A 19011-nucleotide genomic window follows, 5' to 3' on the forward strand; every position below is an offset into this window, starting at 1 on the left:
AAAAGGGGGGGAAGCAGACCAAAAGTGGGTCCAAAACTCATCGCCAAAATCGTTTTTAAAAATTGTGGAGGCCGAATTCACTTCTTTTTTCTCATCTAAGTATATATATATATATATATATATATATATATATATATATATATATATATATATATATATATATATATGTTTTTGCGTTTGGCCCTTTTTTCTAGTTCCGCCACTGGATGCACTTGAATACATACCTGCTCTACTTTTCAAAACGAGTTCAATGATTTTTCAACGTCTATAGAGAGAGCGGGCTTTCATAAGTAATACTTGGAAGTTATTTTTGTTGCCGGTGTGTAGTAGGTTGATATATGCAGTATACTTTAATCAGGTATGTTTTTTTTTTCAAATTACATCATACACAATCACTTGCAAACTGTAGAACTCTGACAATTTAATTGATCATGTGTTCATAGAACACTAAATGACAACAAATTATAGTGTTGATTAAAGAGATAGTTGTCTTTTAGAAATCGCACGTTACTCATCGGGTTAACAGAAACTATTTTTAGTAGTACGTGATGTCGAATTCATCAAATACGAATTACTAAATAGTACAAATAAAAAACAGATGTCTAAATGATGCTTTATAATAATGAGCTTTCAAATGCACTTAAAAATAAACCGAGAGTGATCTCCCCTAAACTTTCTCGAATATTCTTACATAACATTACGTGGAACGGCAACTAGGAATACAGACAATATTTTAAATCCATTTTAAATACTTAAACTTTTTTAAAATAGAAAAGAATATCGTAGAAAACAAAATTGCACACAAAGTGAACGCCAAACAAAATGTATATAATAGTGCGAAATAGTATTCGTACTTTATAAATTCACATGTGTATTTTGCGAAATCGGAAATAGCATACATTACTACTTCCGGTCAACGGAAATTACTCAACATTCGACAGATGGCAGAAACTTAGATCTTTTACTTAATTGTGAAATTTCATTTATCTATCTAAGATATTACTTACGTTAAAGGATGTTGAAATATTGAAAGTAGAAAAAGTTCCATCTCCGGTTATCGGAAATCGCTAATAAGTTGATACAGATCTACACATTTGACATAATACTTATATATGAAATTTCATCAGCCTACCTCTAACGGTACTCAAGTTACCGTGTTCGCAAACACACATAGACACACAAATACGTATACACACACAGAGTCATACGGATAAGATTATAAAACTATGATTTTTCCGATTTTGGGAAGTGTAAAAATCTCGGTTTTTTTTGCACGATTACAATACATTCTCTATACTTCGTATACGAGTAAGTAAAAACATAATTACTTTCACTAATAAAATCATTGATCACTAAAGGGATACATTTTTAGAGACAAATGATATTTTATTAATGAGAGTAAGTTTTTTCAGAACTTTAAAAGTTTCTTATTTTATAGTTGTTTAATTTCAATTCAAAATAGTATAAAATATTTTTTTAAATTATATTTTAGTCACTTCTTTTACACAATTAACCCTAATCAATTTGCTTTTGATCCGTCCTAGCTGTAACACAAGCTTCTATTTAACTTGGTTCCTCTGTCGTCAGTCGTCAGTCTGTCGTTATTGATTGAAATGGACGAGCAAAATTTCAGGCACTTCTAACAGACCAATTTCTCTAAATTTCAACACGTGTTTCAGAACTTGAAGACATTGCAACGCGATCATAAATTTGAATTAATTGGACGCCTATTTATTTTTGTATGACTTCATCTATCTGAAACAGTGCTCAAGTTATAGGCCTTTGAAAAAACTATAGTAGAATAAGTGCCATTTCCGGTTATCGTAAATTGCTGAAAAGTTGATACAGAACTACAAATTTGAAATAATACTTGAAATTTTATAAAAATAGCTGTAAAGGTACTCAAGTTATTATGTTCAAAGACACACAAACACACACACACACACACACACACACACACACAAACACAGACATACGGACAGAATTGCAAAACCCAGTTTTCCGACTCGAATACGCATAAAACGACGAAGTTTTGATAAATTTGGATTTATAATTTTAGCCCGATTAGAATAAGTCCCCTATACTCCGTATGTGATGAAGTACTGATGTGTAAAACTGTGAAAACTGTCAAAATTTATGGTGATTTTTGTGTAGGATTACAATTCTTTCTCTATACTCTGTATGCGGGAAAGTAAAAATAAAAGTACAAATAAAAATGCATTAAAAATATTTAATAACAAGCTTTTGTGTAATATTATGCTAATAAGGAGAAAACAAATGTAATTTTCTTTAAATATTTAATAATACACTTCACTTTAAATATTTATGAAGAAAAGCGTGGGTCTCTTCGTAAATATTAGTAAAGGTATCCAATAGATAATAGAGTAAACTACGGTTTTCAATGCAGTTATTTAGATAGTAGATAATTTATTTTCTTTTTTTTAGAGCATTGTTACACAAAAACTTGTTATTGAAAAAAAGATTTAATGCTTTTTAGGGAGATTTTCCAGTATGTGCTACTATTTCTTCGAGCGCTACGTACATTCACGGGCTTTTATTTTTGCAAAATTTAAAGATTCTTTATAACTAAGTAGTGACTTAAAGGGTACTTTTCACGCTTGGCAAATTCGTATATGCTGAATAGTATTTTACCAACTATATTTAAATAGTTATCTAGGCTAATTCCCCAGTTTGACAATGAAATACTATGAAAAGCGTATACATTATTTTTAACTCAAATGAGAAAGTTATTATAAATAAAGCACCACAATATCCGTTTAGCCATGAAAAGCCCCACAAAATTACAGACAGAAACGTTAGTATTAATTTTATAATAAAATACTTCTTCATCCTCAATAACGAAATATTAACCGTAAAAATATACATGTAATAATACATTACCCAACAATTCACAGATTTCTACATTGCCAACACCGTCATGAAGCTTTTAGCAGCATTTCTGATTTTTTCTGGCATAGCGAATGCACAAGGTAACTACCCATTTTAAACATGTTGTCTGCAATAAGTTTATAAAATAAAATTGTTAGGATTTGTTAAAAACTGTTAGGCTTTTTCACAACATTATGACGTATTTCTTTATGAATAAGTGGCTATGATTCTATCATTACAGATTGTGGGGCTGGTTGGGTAAAACGACCCAATACAAATTTCTGCTATTATCTGGAGCAAACTGCTCAAACTTACAATGATGCTATGTATGACTGTGTTTCGAAAAATGGAATACTGTCTCATGTTTTGGATCAGGCAGAACAGGACTTTACATATGGTAACAGGGCTATCTATTGATCAGTCTAATTAAAGACCACATAAGAGTTGTGCGACTCTTTTAATTTGAGTATAATTAAAACTAGAAATTATTTTAACTCTTAGATATATTGCGTATATAAGTTCACCAAAAAAAAAATCCTGCGTAATTTACTTTTTGGAACAAAAATAACTATATTTAAAGGGGTGTAGGCTCCAGAAAAAAACAACTTCTTAATTAAAACGTTTTACGGATTCATTTGTAGTTATCTAAGTTAGGGTACTTAAAGGAAAATATTTGCAAGCAACAGGGACTCTTTTAAAAATATGGTTGCCATGGCAACGGCAGCCATCTTGAAAAAAACAACACTTCGTGGAGTTATAAAATTTCATAACCTAACATATATATCGGCTATATAACCATTCATTCTTCTTCTACTAACATTAATAGAGTCAGCTAGCTAGTTTTTGTAACATAGAACAGTCATGAAATTTTTTTATTTTTTTTTTATTTTTTATTTTTAAATTTGGTATGGTGAAATTTCATTGAAATTAATGCTAAATTTAATAGTTTTTCAAAATAAAAAAACTTTGAAAATTTGAAAAAAATATTTCTAGCCGTTTTTCGGTTTAAAAAAACTAGCTAGCTGACTCTATTAGTGTTAGTACAAGAAGAATCAATGATTATATTGCGGTTTATATGGTACTTATGAAATTTTAGAACTCCACAACGGTCGTTTTTTCTAAGATGGCCGCCGTTGCCATGGCAACCATATTTTCAGAAGAGTCCCTGATACATGCAAATGTTTTCCATTAAGTACTCTAACTTATACATACACAAATAAATGAAAAAAAGGCTTATTAATTAAAAAGTTTGTTTTTCCTGAGCCTACCCCCTTAAATCAATACATTAGTAAAGCTATCGTCGAAAAAAAAAGGTTTACACATCAGTTAAAATTCGAACGCCTGTAGATTTTGATATGTAAGCATAATTTACTCTTCCTATATCTGAATTAAAGGACTGATCAAGACACAAACAAAAGATGTGTGGCTCGGTCTGACTGATATGGACGACGGTGAGGGTACCTGGAGATGGACGGCCTTTATTTGTATAGAAAACACATACTGGGATGAAGGTAAAAAAAATACAAAATACCTGCCACACCTGTTGATTATTTTTTTTTTACAAAATCTAAGCTTTGTTTAACTATACTATAATTTAAAAACTTGTTAGAAACACAATTTACTGGAATATAAAATTGTGTTAGATGTGTAATTAGTATTTTATTTTTCGTTAATTTTTATTTAGCTGCAAAAAATTATAAGTGTCAAAATTACTCTGTAACTTGTAATAATTTATTATTCATCGAAACATGGTTTACTATTGTGTAACCACTTGATCAATAGTGTTTTACTTTTGTCCTTTACAATTTGACCGTTGATAAGCCACAGAAAACTAGCAAGCGGTATTTAATGGTTGCATTTACTTAAGGCCTATAGTTGAACTAGCACATTTTTAAAAGATTAAAAATATAGGTCTACATAATCCGAAAATATAAATATTTATTAAAATGAGTATCTTATATACACACACAAGTGGCGTTAGGCGTATGCTGAGCTGTTGATGAAGAAAATAAACTTTTCATTTAACAACCACTTGGTTTTTAATATAGTGAATTGTTTAAAACCTAAGGCGTAAGTTTCACCCTGAAAACGGACATTTGGCGAGAAAATTAGACAACCAAAATTGTTGTCCAAATAAATATAAGTGTGATTGTGTTTAAGGAGCTAAAAAAGATAGAAAACTAATAATGTTTTTCTGATTTTTTTTTTTTTCTCTCCTTTAGTTTGTGTAGTATTGCCCCCTTAGGGAAAGTCATTGTAATTTCTTCTTTTTTGTGCATAAAGTATCTCGTTTTGTTATAAACGTTTTAATAACTTTTATTTTATTTTTATTAAATTATAAGTATATAGATAAATAAAGCGGATATAAATTCCAAAACAATTTTTAGTATATTATTTATTTATTTTTTAATGACGAGAATCGCAAAGAAATAACAACAAAAAAATATCATAAAAAAACGTTTTAATAACAAGCTTTTATGTAATAATGAACTAAAAAGCAGAAAATAAATTATACATTACTATTTAAATAACTATAAAGAAAAGCGTGGTTCACTTTAGTATTTACCTTTACTAATATTTATGAAGAGACCCACGCTTTTCTTTATAGTTATTTAAATAGTAGTGTATAATTTATTTTCTGCTTTTTAGTTCATTATTACATAAAAGCTTGTTATTAAAACGTTTTTTATAATTTTTTTTAGTACTTTACATGTTTTTATTTACAATAGAGTTGCATGACTAAAAAACATTGCGCGTCTATTGAACGTGATGACGCGTGTGGAGCAGTTTGATAAGACTGCCGACTATTTTGTTCAAAGATTTAATTAATTCATAAAAAAATAATTAGGCAACCAATTAAGTCAAATTAAATGTCATGTTGCATTGTCTTCAAGCCTTGACCCACGTACCAACTACGAACCGTATCTGTTAGGTAGAAGTGCCTGCAATTTCGCGCGGGCGCTTCGATCTAGACAGACAGACAATGAGTTAAATAAAAGCTTGTAAAAAAACTGCGCACCAATTGAACGCAAATAAGGCTCGTTGATAGAATGGAAAAAACTGGTGATTTATAAACTTAACATTGGTTAATTTTTAACATGTTAATTACACATCTAATTAAGCCACGTTTTATTTTCTCACTATATTGTCATTAATTCTTTACCAAAATGTTCGAAAGAAATCGTTCCAGTACAAGTGGTCGAAATAGTTTCGTTAGTTTTCGACAGTTACGAGGATACACTGGAAATTTACTCAACATATGATAATCGGGTTTTTGAGAAATCGTTAATCGCGGAAACTACTACTTCCAGTCACCGGAAATCAGTTTTGTAATACCTCCAACAAACTTCATCAAAAAGTTATATTGAATTGTGATTAACACATCTATATATATAATTCACTTCTTGGAGACGATAGAAAACACCAAGCTGTAAGCGCGCTCCCTACCACCCCCACCGCTACATGGTCTGGTGAGCTGTGGTTCACGCTAAATGTTTATAATCGTAGAGCCGGGTTTAGTGACGGCAATTAGGGGCAGATAATTTAGTTTGAAACGATTTTAAACTTAGGGGAGGTAACTAAGAGGAGTTTACTTTCACGGGGGGGGGGGGGGGGTAGGGGTTAGGGAAAAGAGGGAAGGGGGGTTTATCGTCCTTAACGAGCTACTAATAGTGTTTTAAAGCAAATATTTTCAGTAGCAGCGTTGGTACTGTCGAATTCACAAATTATGAATTACTGAAAAGTAGAAAATAAAACAACTCTGCTCGTATGTATTATTTAGGCTATTTTGATCAAACAAAATTCGTCCCCATTTTTCAGGACAACCAAGTTATGGAAACGGCGGCTCCGAATGTGCCGTAATGAAAGCTAACTCAGGCCTTTGGGACGATATGAATTGTGAGGAAATGTATCCTTATATTTGTAAGAAAAAATTGGGTATGTAATTTACAATTTTAATACAAAGTTTAATATTTTCTGAACTAATTTGTGAGTATTACAGCTATGAGTGTATTGCATGCGAAGATAAGACTTGAAAGATACAAAGAACATTTTAAAATGCATATTTATGATAACATCAATCCTGTGATAAACAATGGTTTTATAGATCACTGGTCGGCTGAAAATGTACGTCACACTGATAGAAAGTGTGGAGTTGGAATTTTGAATGTTTGAATAATCTTTATAAAGTTTAATAATAAAAAAAAGTTCTTTGATATATTTATCCTAATCTTTTAAAAAACTCAGTCTTCTGGTGGGTCTGATAAAGCCCCCCCCCCCCCCCTTCAAATATAATGCAATCTGAAAAAATATTTTAACTAATTTTGTTTACACAAAATGAACCCCGACCTGGGGAATGCCCTAGTAAAAATCAAAATTTTGAAATAATCAATATATATATATATATATATGTTACCGAGTCTATTTACTTGTAGTGCCAAATGTTACCGATTTTACTGCTGACAGCGCCAAATGTTACCGAGTGTATTTACTCGTGCTACCTTTGACCAGCACACAGCATCGACCACAACATAGATACTCGGAAATGCAGGTTTACATTGATCTCTTTATTACATGAATCAATAGAAATGCTCCACATAACAATGCATCAATGTTCCACAAGAATACAATGAACCAACTGACCCCCACTGTCCTCACTAGTCCTAACATAACAGAATGCACGTGTCCATCGTTCCTATTCTCACAAATCACAACACGTCTCCACCGTTCAGCCTCCTACTTGGTACTGCCGGGTTCTCAACTGTATCTACAGTTCACCGTCTCATTATATCCCCTCGTATATGCAATAGTTTCCATTCGTTGCATCAGACTGTGAACTGCGCAGCGGGCTGGTGTTCGTTATCAGTCCTACAACTGTTGCATCAGACTGTAATGCGTTCTTATCAATAGTATGGTAACTATCCTAGTTACATCCACCCCCGCCTTTTTTTTGTGTGTTTTCAACCACAAACAACGCTTGGCAGGTGCACTCCTACAATGTCAAACGCAACACCGTAAAAAAAAATTTACTGTTCCACTCTCTGTCAATGTCGTCACATTCATATAAGACTGACAGTTATTCCTATTTCAACATATCAAATGTGTCTACATCATATTCCTCAGACACACAGTCAGTTCTAGAATTCACATCCACCTCCGCCTTTTTTCGTTTGGTGTCTTCACCAGTTTAGTTTTATAGCGTTTGAACAGTCTGTTCTCATCCCAGCGCGACCATGAAAAAATTGATGGTTGCTGACGAAAAATTTCGTATTCTTTCTGTTTCTCAAACTTCTCCGCGGACCACTTATCTGATGTTCTACTGTCTCTCTGCTTCTGGGAGGACCGGGATCCTCATTGTTGCCGTTATCCTCCACATGTGTATCGCTGTTGTGCTGTTGATGGTGACATGGTTCCGGGATGGGTATGTGAATTTCCGTTGTAGTTTCCGGTTCCCTAATTGTCTTAGCTTTCTTTGTGTGTAAATGCTCTTCTTGAGTATGCCAATATTTCTTTAAATGAGCAATATTCGCCCACCGATCCGGTTTGGTGTGATTGGTGGGTCTTATTTTAAAGGGGCCACCTGCTACTTTAGGCATCTCCACGACTTGCCATATCTCCTGTCCCCAGAGGTTGTGGATTTTGTTTCTGCCTAATGGTTGGCTACGCAGTAATACTTTGTCGTTTAGTTGGAGTGGCGGGTCTTTTGTCTGTACCGGCGGTTCTCTTCGCCGTGCTTCATGTTCTAGTCTTCCTTGTACCACCCTGTACATTTCTCTTATTCGCCTCATATGTTCATTCACATATTCCAGTGCGGTGTATGAGCCAGTCATACTTTCCTTTTTTCCTAGGAACAAGTCAAGAGGTAGTCGAGCCTCCCATCCGAACAGTAACATGTGTGGCGAAAAGCCGGTTGTGGCAGGGGGGTGCAGTTGTATAGATATACCTACTCTGGGAGAAAATCAGGCCAACGTTTTTTCTGTTCAGGTTCTAGAGTACGCAGCAAATCATGCATGCTGCGGTTGAACCGCTCGCACTGTCCGTTTCCTTTAGGATTATATGTGGTTGTTCTAGATTTGTTGATCCCGTAGTGGCTGCACAGTTGGTTAATTACTTCTGACTCGAAGGCCCTTCCTTGGTCAGAGTGTAATTGTATTGGTATGCCATATTTGGTGAACCAGTGTTCTATTAAGACCTTTGCCACTGTTTTAGCCGTCTGATCTCGTGTGGGCACCGCGACAGTCCATTTGGTGAATACGTCAGTCATCACCAACACATGTTCCGTCCCATCCGATGATTGCTCCAACGACGTAAAGTCCATAGCCACAATCTCTAGTGGTTTTGTCTCCAGTAGGTGTCCTGATGGCTGTCTCATTTTGACAACTGGCATTTTTGCAAGCTGACAACTAACACAAGCCTCACAATGGCGTTTGACCTCCATCTCCATATTGGGCCAGTAGCACCGCCGTCGTAATATTTTGTGCGTCCTGTCCTGACCCTGGTGTCCCGCCCTGTCATGTGCCAACTTTAGCACTTGTTCTTGTAATCGTCCAGGCACCACCACCTGGTGTATTGTCCCGTCTATTTGGTCATGAATTCTCCGCATGAGAACACCATCCTTTATACTGAGACGGTCCCACTGACTCAGTAGTTTCTTTGTTTCCCGACCAAACTGTTCTCTTTCCCTTCTTCTTGGGAATTTTTGTTCCTGGACGTATTTCAATAGCGGCTGTAACCCACTATCCGTTCTCTGGGCATTTCTTATCTCTTTATGATTAAGGCAATTAAAATCACTGATGTCCATATGTCGGTGCTCTGTGGATGTGTGCTCCACCACAGTCTGCCCGTTTTGCATCACTTGCACCCCGTGAGGGATATCTGTTGACGCTCTGACCTCACATATTCCTGTCAGCGTTTCTTCCTCATCGCCCGGTCTCTCGTAAGGATTCCTTGATAAAGCGTCCGCATTGCCATTGGACCGCCCCGGGCGATATTTTATCTCCAGGTCAAAGAGTGCCAATTCTGCTGCCCATCGCTGTTCGATGGATCCCAACTTTGTTGTCTGTAGGTGACTCAGGGGGTTATTGTCAGTGTATACCACACATTTAGCACCTAATAGATAGTCCCTGAATTTTTCAGTCACAGCCCATTTTAATGTCAAATGTTCTAGTTTCATGGCGCTGTAATTTGTCATGTTCTTCTCTGATTCCTTCAGAGCTCGACTGGCATACGCAATAACCCTGAAACCTTGCTCCTGTTGTTGTGATAGTACAGCTCCCAGACCTTTAGAGCTGGCGTCAATTTCCTAATATCGGCGCCTCGGTCAAAGCCTTTTTCAGTAGCTTAAACGAGTTCAGGCATTCCTCAGTCCATAATTCACCTATCAGTTGTGTTTTACCTTTCTTTTTCTCCTTACTGTGTTTCTTTGTCATTTTGTTTACTAAGTCATGCAACGGTGCGGCAATTTTTGCAAAACCAGGTACAAATTTTCTATAATAGGAAGCAAAGCCGAAGAATGATCTGACCTCTACTGTGGTTGTTGGCTGTTTCCATTCTTTAACAGCTGCAATTTTTGTATTAGATCGTAGCAATTCAAGTTCATCTGTATAATTCTTCACTTCATTTTCTTTTTCTGTATTCACTGATTTAAGATTTTCAATAGAAATGTGCAAAACCTCTACTTTTTTTTCTTTATCTGCTATAAGAAGTGTATTATTTTCAACCTTTTTCATTAGTTCTAATACTTGCTTTTCTAACTGTTGATTCAATAGCCTTTCTTTTTCTATCATTTCTTCTAGTTTGCCAACACTGTTCTGTTGTCTAATATTTTTATTTTCTTCTTCAGCTAACAGACACTTTAAAGATGAACATTTCTCCTGTGCTTTTAATTTGCATGAACTTTCCCTATCCAGTTTCATGGTTAACCTTGAGATCTCATTATTAAATCTACCAATTTCTTCCTTATCATCATTTTTCTCTGCCAACAAATTGTTCACTTGAAACTTTTTAACATCCAAGTTCATTTCACAGTTCATTTTTTCTATTATTAACAAGTCTTTTGAATTCTTAAGTTCTTCCACCAAGGCTATAGTATCTGTTAGTTTAGTTTCACAATTCTGATGTTCAGAAAGCTTCAAATCTAATTTTTTTTCTTGTGTAATTTGAAGTTCTTTTTCAATATCTGATAATTTCTCTTCAAGTATTGTTTGAGACTCTTTCATTGTTTGTCCCTTTTTGTTTCTTAAGCCATAACCTCGCCACTCTGTAGTCTTGACTTGCCTTACAGAGTGCGATCGTTTCACCGGACAGTACCGTGCCATATGTCCGGGTTGTGAGCAGGACAGGCAGATTGGTCGACCGTCAGCTGTCCACTGGAGTGATGGACCAGCAGGTCGCGGCTGTCAAACCTGTCTATGTTTTGTCCCGTTTTTGCCCTGATTCTCTGCTGTTGACCTGCTTTCTAACCTCTCCAATCGTTGGTCAACCTTATCCAGGTGGGCCAACAGTTGAGCCATCATGGCTTCCATCGTGCCGGTCCCTGTGGGTGGGGATTGTTTCTGTTCCGGCACAGAGACTTTGTCTACCGAACAGTTCGATTGGTCCTCATCCTCGGACCTGCGGATCGCTGAGTTCCTGACCTGAAGGAAGGTCAACTGTGGGTCTTTGTAGACCTCTTCTTTCAAATATCTTCTTGACAGCCCCTCGATGAAATGGTCCCTCAGCAGGCGTGCATCCATGTCGGGTATTTTGCCTTTTACAGCTTCAAAGGCCCTGTTCATTCGGTGTGAATATTCCATCACACTCTCCGCCAGTCTCTGCTTTATACCTACAAACACCGATAGCAGTTGAAGAGCCCAGTGCTAAAAGTACTTAAGTCACATTTTTGTGAAAATCAAACCAAGCATTGATCGTTATTCCTCTAGTTTAACTTTATCTTATAAACAAATAGTGATACTGAAGAATTTGTTTAATTTGCTCTTCCAAACAAACAAATAATATAAAAACGTAATGTTTTATAGTAAATTTTAATCTTTGAACTCATTTTTCTCAAAATGTTGTTTTTGTGACTTAAGTACTTTTAACACTAAGGTCTTCAGTTGCGATCCCGACCGTCTCTCCCCAAAGGTCTCCTCAATTAGATCTAGCACCTTGTCTGGATCTGTTTGGGGGGTTTTATCGTGGCATTTGACCTCTGCCCTAACCGTCTCCCCTATACTGCTCATCAGCACCTTTAATCTTTCCTCTGGTGACATGTATCTCGAGGCCCAGGCCGCTTTGACCTCTTCACAGAACCTGTTGGTTAAGGTTGGATCACACGTCCCCGTAAAATGTGTTTATGTGGGACTCACTGGGCAGGACCACAATATGGATCGGCTTTTCGTCCAAATTAGAAATTCTAATTTTTTTCTGTCCTGGTCCATCTGGAGGCAAAGGGTCATCTTCACTGCTGTCTATCTCTGGGCTATCTTTATCTGGCTCAGACCGTTGGGCCAGCATGAGTCTCTGTCCCTTTCCGATATCTATAATACCACTCCCGCGTCTGCCACTCACACCAAGGAAAAATGCTGCAGCTATGCAGCAGATAGTGTTGCCCAAAAGGGAGATCATGACACATTTCCAGTGTCTAAGAGTTACGTCTATATCTTGGTTGTCATCTTTGCCTAGTATTTGTCCAACAACCAATTTGGAGATACCAATGCCAATTATCTGGATGCTGGTGGTCAGCCCCATAGCTGTCCCCAGGGTGGTTTGTGCTACAACTAGGGGTATACTGGGCCACATGCTTGCAGCAGCAAAAGAGCATGTGACACCAAGCCAGAATGATAATGAAAGGTGTCTCATCTCTGTTCTTTTCAATTTCCTCGATTCTGATTTCAGTTTTCCCTTTTATATATTTCCTTCAAATAAAAAAAGACCTTTCTTACCGTGTATGTAAGAATATTTTTCCCTGTTCCTGAATGTCCGAATTCACACACACGAAACACAGTTATTAACTAGGTTGATAATGGGTGCCTAAAGCGGCTGGTCTAGTTGAATTCTTCTGCTCGACAACGCCAAATGTTACCGAGTCTATTTACTTGAAGTACCAAATGTTACCGATTTCACTGCTGACAGCGCCAAATGTTACCGAGTGTATTTACTCGTGCTACCTTTGACCAGCACACAACATCGATCACAATATAGATACTCGGAAATGCAGGTTTACATTGATCTCTTTATTACATGAATCAAAAAGAAATGCTCCATATAACAATGCATCAATGTTCCACAAGAATACAATGAACCAACTGACCCCCACTGTCCTCACTAGTCCTCACATAACAGAATGCACGTGTCCATCGTTCCTATTCTCACAAATCACAACACGTCTCCACCGTTCAGCCTCCTACTTGGTACTGCCGGGTTCTCAACTGTATCTACAGTTCACCGTCTCATTATATCCCCTCGTATATGCAATAGTTTCCATTCGTTGCATCAGACTGTGAAGCGGGCTGGTGTTCGTTATCAGTCCTACAACTGTTGCATCAGACTGTAATGCGTTCTTATCAATAGTATGGTAACTACCCTAGTTACATATATATATATATATATATATATATATATATATATATATATATATATATATATATATATATATATGTAAACTTATGTTAAGAAAAGAAAATTTAAAATATATACGCATTTATCCAATGCGATACTATCTTTTATTTCTTATTCAGTTTCACCTGGCGATTGGACTTATGTACTGCCAACTAATCTGGTAAATTCCAAATAAATTAAAATTATTTGTTTTATAATTTTACTAGAGTGCCCGTCCCCGCGCGTTACCGCGGGAATATAAGAAATTATGACGTAATATTTTAAGAGAGTTTCACCGTTGCGTTACTAATATTGTATTCTTAGACGTGTGACCTTGTTTTCTAAAACTGAGTTACTTAAATGTAAACAATGCCAGCGCTTGGATTATATTTATCGAGGCACGGGTTTACCCACCCTTCTGCATAAAAGTCTTTAATTCACGTTAATCACTATCTGTAATAGTGAAGTAGAACACATTTTGGTGACCGCCCAGGTGTCAGAGACGTAGAGGGGCGTTCTCGAGAGCTCCCGATTATACTACCACAATGGTGCCACTGAGTGTTCTAATCGACTCCACAAAGTTTTATTGCTATCGGATGAACGGTATATAAACCGTATATATTGCCACCCCAGCGAATTTGAAAATTTGCTTTCGCTTAAACCTCACCAGGAGTATTCTTAACAACTTCCCAAACAGTGTTTCTTCCAGACTTTTTTCTCCGGGGGGGCACTTGAAATCTTCGGGGGGGGGGGGGGCGGTAAACTTTCTTCGGGGGGGCGGACACTGTTAAAAGTATATATTTTCTATATAAATTATATAAATTTCATTTCGTTCGGGGGGGCGGTAAAAAATTTTCGGGGGGGGGGGGGCGAAGCCCCCCCGAAGAGATGCCTGGAAGAAACTCTGTTCCCAAAGTTTCAAGGCGGTCGGATAAAAAGTCTAGTGATGCATAAAAGACAAAGAAACAAAAAAAAGCAGACACATATATTGCTTTATATATATATGGATTAAAATAATATCTGGCATTTTTTAATGGATTACTTTAACTTAAACTTTATAAAGTTCTTGCCAACGATAATACATGAAAATTATTTTAATACGTTAATTAAAACGCTAGTAGTAAAATGAACATTTATTTCAGAAATATAACTATTTAGTTTTCAAGATCTCAGTTTAGATATATGTACACAAATAAAAAAAAAACATCATAAAATAGTTTATAACTTTCTAATTAAGTGGATGGTTTTTTTACTATAGGCATGTTTATCCAAAAAAAAATCAATTCGCCACAGATAAACCATTCGATCATTATAGTATAGATTATGTATGTGTTACGCGCATAAATCATATTTTAATAATTGCTATTATTGACTAATTTTCATATTTTGAAACATATTATAAAATGTTTAATTATTTCCTAAATTTAATGTTTTCGAAAATGCATAACAAATGTATTTCCTTTTTCTGTACAATCTATTAACAGGCTTGTAGCGATAACTGCAAAGATAAGTTCCCTTTCGGCGTATGTGTGACCTACGACTATCGCACCAGCCCATGCGTGTATCAACTTAAAATGTTCGACAGTGAATCAAACGGCGTTACAACTTACTACGTTCGATGCACAACATGTTAGTGGAAGGTTTTTAAACATTACGGCTTATTCATTCTACAGATAAAATATGATACGCAAAATGTGACAAACCCGTGGATGTATATAATTATACAATGATAGAGTATGTTTACGCTTGCAGTCTATTGTGTCTTGCAATAATGAATTCTTTCATTGCAGCGCTGACAGTACCAACTACAACTACAAAAACAACTACCGCTCCAACAACAAAGACCATATCGACTATTACTACTCAACCAACAACAAAAATTACCACAACTGTAATCACTACCATCCCAACTACAGCAAGTCCAAGACAGAATCCTACCGCCCCAAGAAGACACCAAAATAAGAACCATGGTATATATATATAAAATTATATACAAATTATCTTTAAACAAAATGTTATTAAAACTAATTTATAAAAGATTAATTCGTTTTACACCGCAAAACGCAATAGAAGCCATGTCACTTAGATAATGCAAACGGCCAATCAAAAATAAGTATAAACATTGTATTATTGTGGATTTAGCATCAGTCAGAGTAAAATTCATAACGCAGCATAATTTTAGTAAACCCTCAGTTTTTTTCGTTTGAAGGAGTTGGTCAAGGCTTAAATTGATATGGAGAAGGTCGAGTTACTCAGGATAAAAATTATAGCTGAGTCTTTGATAAAGTTAGGTGTAGATCAAATTTATTTTTCTATTTTATTCAAAGTGTGAAGTACACTTTTGACATCGAGTTCAATAATTTTGCATTTAAGACAAATTGAGAGAAACGTAAATGAAGATAGAACATATCCATTTAACTTTTCGTTACCATAAGAATTGTACTATTTTATTATTTATGAATTTTTCTTAAATTTCAGATAGCGATTGTGAGGAAAACTCAAGATTCGAATTTTCACATCCGTAAGTTTACCTCGCTTGATATGATTACTTTTGTTAGCTATATTACCTTCTTTTAAGTACAAAAAAGTTGATACTATGTATGTTCTACATTTTTTGTTTCATTTGTTTTATTTTATTTTTTTTATAATCAGAAGTCCTTTTCTGTCGCGGTTTGGTGCTAAAGGGCGTAAGGTAATTTATTCGTTTTACTGTGTTTACCATGTATGAAAAACTGAGGTGATATTATTGCACGTTCAATTGATTTATTTACATTTGCCAGACGTTAAAACGGTTTACAAAAAGGTAACGTATACAAATTCACAATCATATTTCTATACATTAACACAACTTATAAACAAGTCAGACACACAACAACATTACAGCATCAAGCAACAATACAGCATCAATCAAAACTACAGCATCAAAGAACATTAGAACACCACACTGAGAGGACCATTCAAGCTAAAAGGAGAAGAACATCATATCGCCTGCATGAACAGGAAAGATTTCCGCCATCGGACGCGCCACCAGAACACAGACACAGGCCATCAGGCCACGTACACAGGCCATCAGGCCACGTACACAGGCCTTCAGGCTACGGACACAGGCCACCAGAAAACAGACACAGGCCATCAGGCCACGTACACAGGCCATCAGGCCACGTACACAGGCCATCAGGCCACGTACACAGGCCATCAGGCCACGTACACAGGCCTTCAGGCTACGGACACAGGCCACCAGAACACAGACACAGGCCATCAGAACACGGACACAGGCCATCAGAACACGGACACGGGCCATCAGAACACGGACACAGGCCATCAGAACACGGACACAGGCCATCAGAACACGGACACGGGCCATCAGAACACGGACACAGGCCATCAGAAGACAGACACAGGCCATCAGGCCACGTACACAGGCCTTCGGGCTACGGACACAGGCCATCAGAACACGTACACAGGCCATCAGAACACGGACACGGGCCATCAGAACACGGACACAGGCCACCAGAACACAGACACAGGCCATCAGGCCACGTACACAGGACATCAGGCCACGTACACAGGCCTTCAGGCCACGTACACAGGCCATCAGGCCACGGACACAGGCCATCAGGCCACGTATACAGGCCATCAGGCCACGTACACAGGCCATCAGAACACGGACACAGGCCATCAGGCCACGTACACAGGCCATCAGAACACGGACACAGGCCATCAGGCCACGTACACAGGCCATCAGGCCACGTACACAGGCCATCAGGCCACGTACACAGGCCATCAGGCCACGTACACAGGCCATCAGGCCACGTACACAGGCCATCAGAACACGGACACAGGCCATAAGAACACGAACATAGTCCACCTAGCAACGTACAGGAACAGCACATCAGTCCTGTGAGAACAGAACATAAGGCTACAACACTATGACATGTGTGTAAACCGCCATATCTTGCCTTCAACATGCTCTACTCTCATTCACACAAGATTGAAACATGGTAATAACTATGCATAACACTCGGGGGTTCGTTCAATATAATTCACGATCCCACAGGTGTAGTGCACATTAAAGAAATAACATACAATTTCTACCCACCTCTCCCACACACATACAAACACAAAAATTAGTTTAGCTATAAACATTCAAGGAACCAGCCAGCCAAAAACACACATGCCACTAGTAACTCTATTTATTTATTTTTAAATAAATCAATACAAGCTTACAAACATCTTTACATTGTTAATTCAATAGTTCAAACACTTTGGCGTCTACAGTTGTTTGTATGTTTCTCTTGTTTCTACAGCAAGCAAATCGTCGTACTGGCCGCAAGTTTCCATGGCTTTAGGTAAGCCACGACAATAGAAAGCAAGAAAACAGAGGTAAATTTACTGGTAAAAATTTTAGGTAAAACGTTTACAGGTACAAAGGATAAAATAACGGAAGTTGACAGATTTGACAAATTAATTGTTTAAAAATCAGATTAGTAAGCTTTATTTTACCGTATAGCTTCTAAATTTAAATAATTATTATAAAAAGAATGCATTCGTATAAACGCTTCCAGTAATATAAGTATAAATAGCGTTAGAAATTACTTAAAGCCGTTATAATTATTAAGCCTTCTTCCACGTATAACAGGCGGTGCTGCAAAATAGACATCAATTATAAGCAACCTCCTTATCTAGGTAGTAGGTCGCACTACGTACAGTAAGTTTTGTAATGGAAATCGAATAGCTCAATAACATCCGAAGATATCTGATCCTTATCTGTCTTTGACTGAAGGTAAAACAGCCTGAATAAATCTAACCATCGGTAGCTCACTCAGCTAGAATGTATTATTTTAATGTTAACAAAAGCTGAGAAAATTTCGTTCTTTTTCAATATGAAAAGTAAAATGTAATACAATTTTTTAATGTAAGTAACTCTAACACATTGTTTTTGTTTACAGCTAATTTTGGCCATTCTAGCAACAGCCTGGCATGCATCAATATTGTTACGTCATGTAGTAGTCTTGAACAGTACTCTTTTTAATTAAAAAAAAATATATGCATGTTAATGGAGTCTATGATATAAATTATATTTTGTTAAAGATTTTTATCGAAACACATTTTTAATTTATTTTTAAATGTTGCTCATGTTTTGGAAATTAACGTTTTTTTAACAAAATCATTCTTAATTAAACCTTCTGTTTCTATTCGTGTGTGTTAAAGAATAAAAAGCATTGCCAAAGTTAGATGTCTTGTGATGAATTTAATATTTGTGTATGCAATAAAAGGATTTCTTGACAGTTTACGGGCGTGGATCACAGGTTCAGACAAATGGGGGACTTCAACACATGTAATGTGAAATAATTTTATTAGCGACAGATTTCACGTAGCAGCATCACCAAACAAATACTCTTACCCTTACCCATACCCTTACCCTTACCCTTACCCTTAGCCTTACCCTTAGCCTTACCCTTACCTTTACCCTTACCCTTACCCTTACCCTTACCCTTACCCTTACCCTTACACATACCCTTACCCTTACCCTTACCCTTACCCTTA

General features: G+C 36.5%; 1 protein-coding gene across 5 annotated transcripts; it reads left to right on the forward strand.

Moving 5' to 3' along the window:
• Positions 1 to 241: 241 nt before the first annotated feature.
• On the forward strand, positions 242 to 18645 carry LOC131948369 (secretory phospholipase A2 receptor-like). 5 transcript variants are annotated; one of them, XR_009387999.1, is made up of 13 exons: positions 242 to 358; positions 2916 to 2990; positions 3131 to 3286; positions 4284 to 4400; positions 6709 to 6825; positions 13605 to 13645; positions 14949 to 15093; positions 15255 to 15434; positions 15943 to 15985; positions 16117 to 16156; positions 17772 to 17847; positions 18104 to 18172; positions 18414 to 18645. XR_009387999.1 is itself a non-coding variant. In XM_059309969.1 (12 exons), the coding sequence occupies exons 2-11, from the start codon at positions 2939 to 2941 to the stop codon at positions 17811 to 17813; spliced, it is 933 nt and encodes a 310-aa protein (XP_059165952.1). In that variant the 5' UTR covers positions 242 to 358; positions 2916 to 2938; the 3' UTR covers positions 17814 to 17847; positions 18104 to 18645. The 5 variants fall into 5 exon arrangements, 4 of the variants coding, with proteins under 4 accessions (XP_059165952.1, XP_059165955.1, XP_059165953.1 ...); XM_059309969.1 differs by having other exon boundaries at positions 18104 to 18645; XM_059309972.1 differs by lacking the exon at positions 18104 to 18172.
• Positions 18646 to 19011: the final 366 nt, after the last annotated feature.

Source organism: Physella acuta, unplaced genomic scaffold (assembly GCF_028476545.2).
Source record: "Physella acuta isolate Inbredline_101_S28 unplaced genomic scaffold, ASM2847654v3 ptg000642l, whole genome shotgun sequence".
Lineage (NCBI taxonomy): Eukaryota > Metazoa > Mollusca > Gastropoda > Physidae > Physella > Physella acuta.

Coding starts and splice junctions, on each gene's coding strand:
- LOC131948369 (XM_059309969.1), top strand. CDS start 2,939: ATGAAGCTTTTAGCAGCATTTCTGATTTTTTCTGGCATAGCGAATGCA. Junction 15,435..15,942: donor ACACCAAAATAAGAACCATG/GTATATATATAT, acceptor CTTAAATTTCAG/ATAGCGATTGTGAGGAAAAC. Junction 16,157..17,771: donor TTGGTGCTAAAGGGCGTAAG/GTAATTTATTCG, acceptor TTGTTTCTACAG/CAAGCAAATCGTCGTACTGG.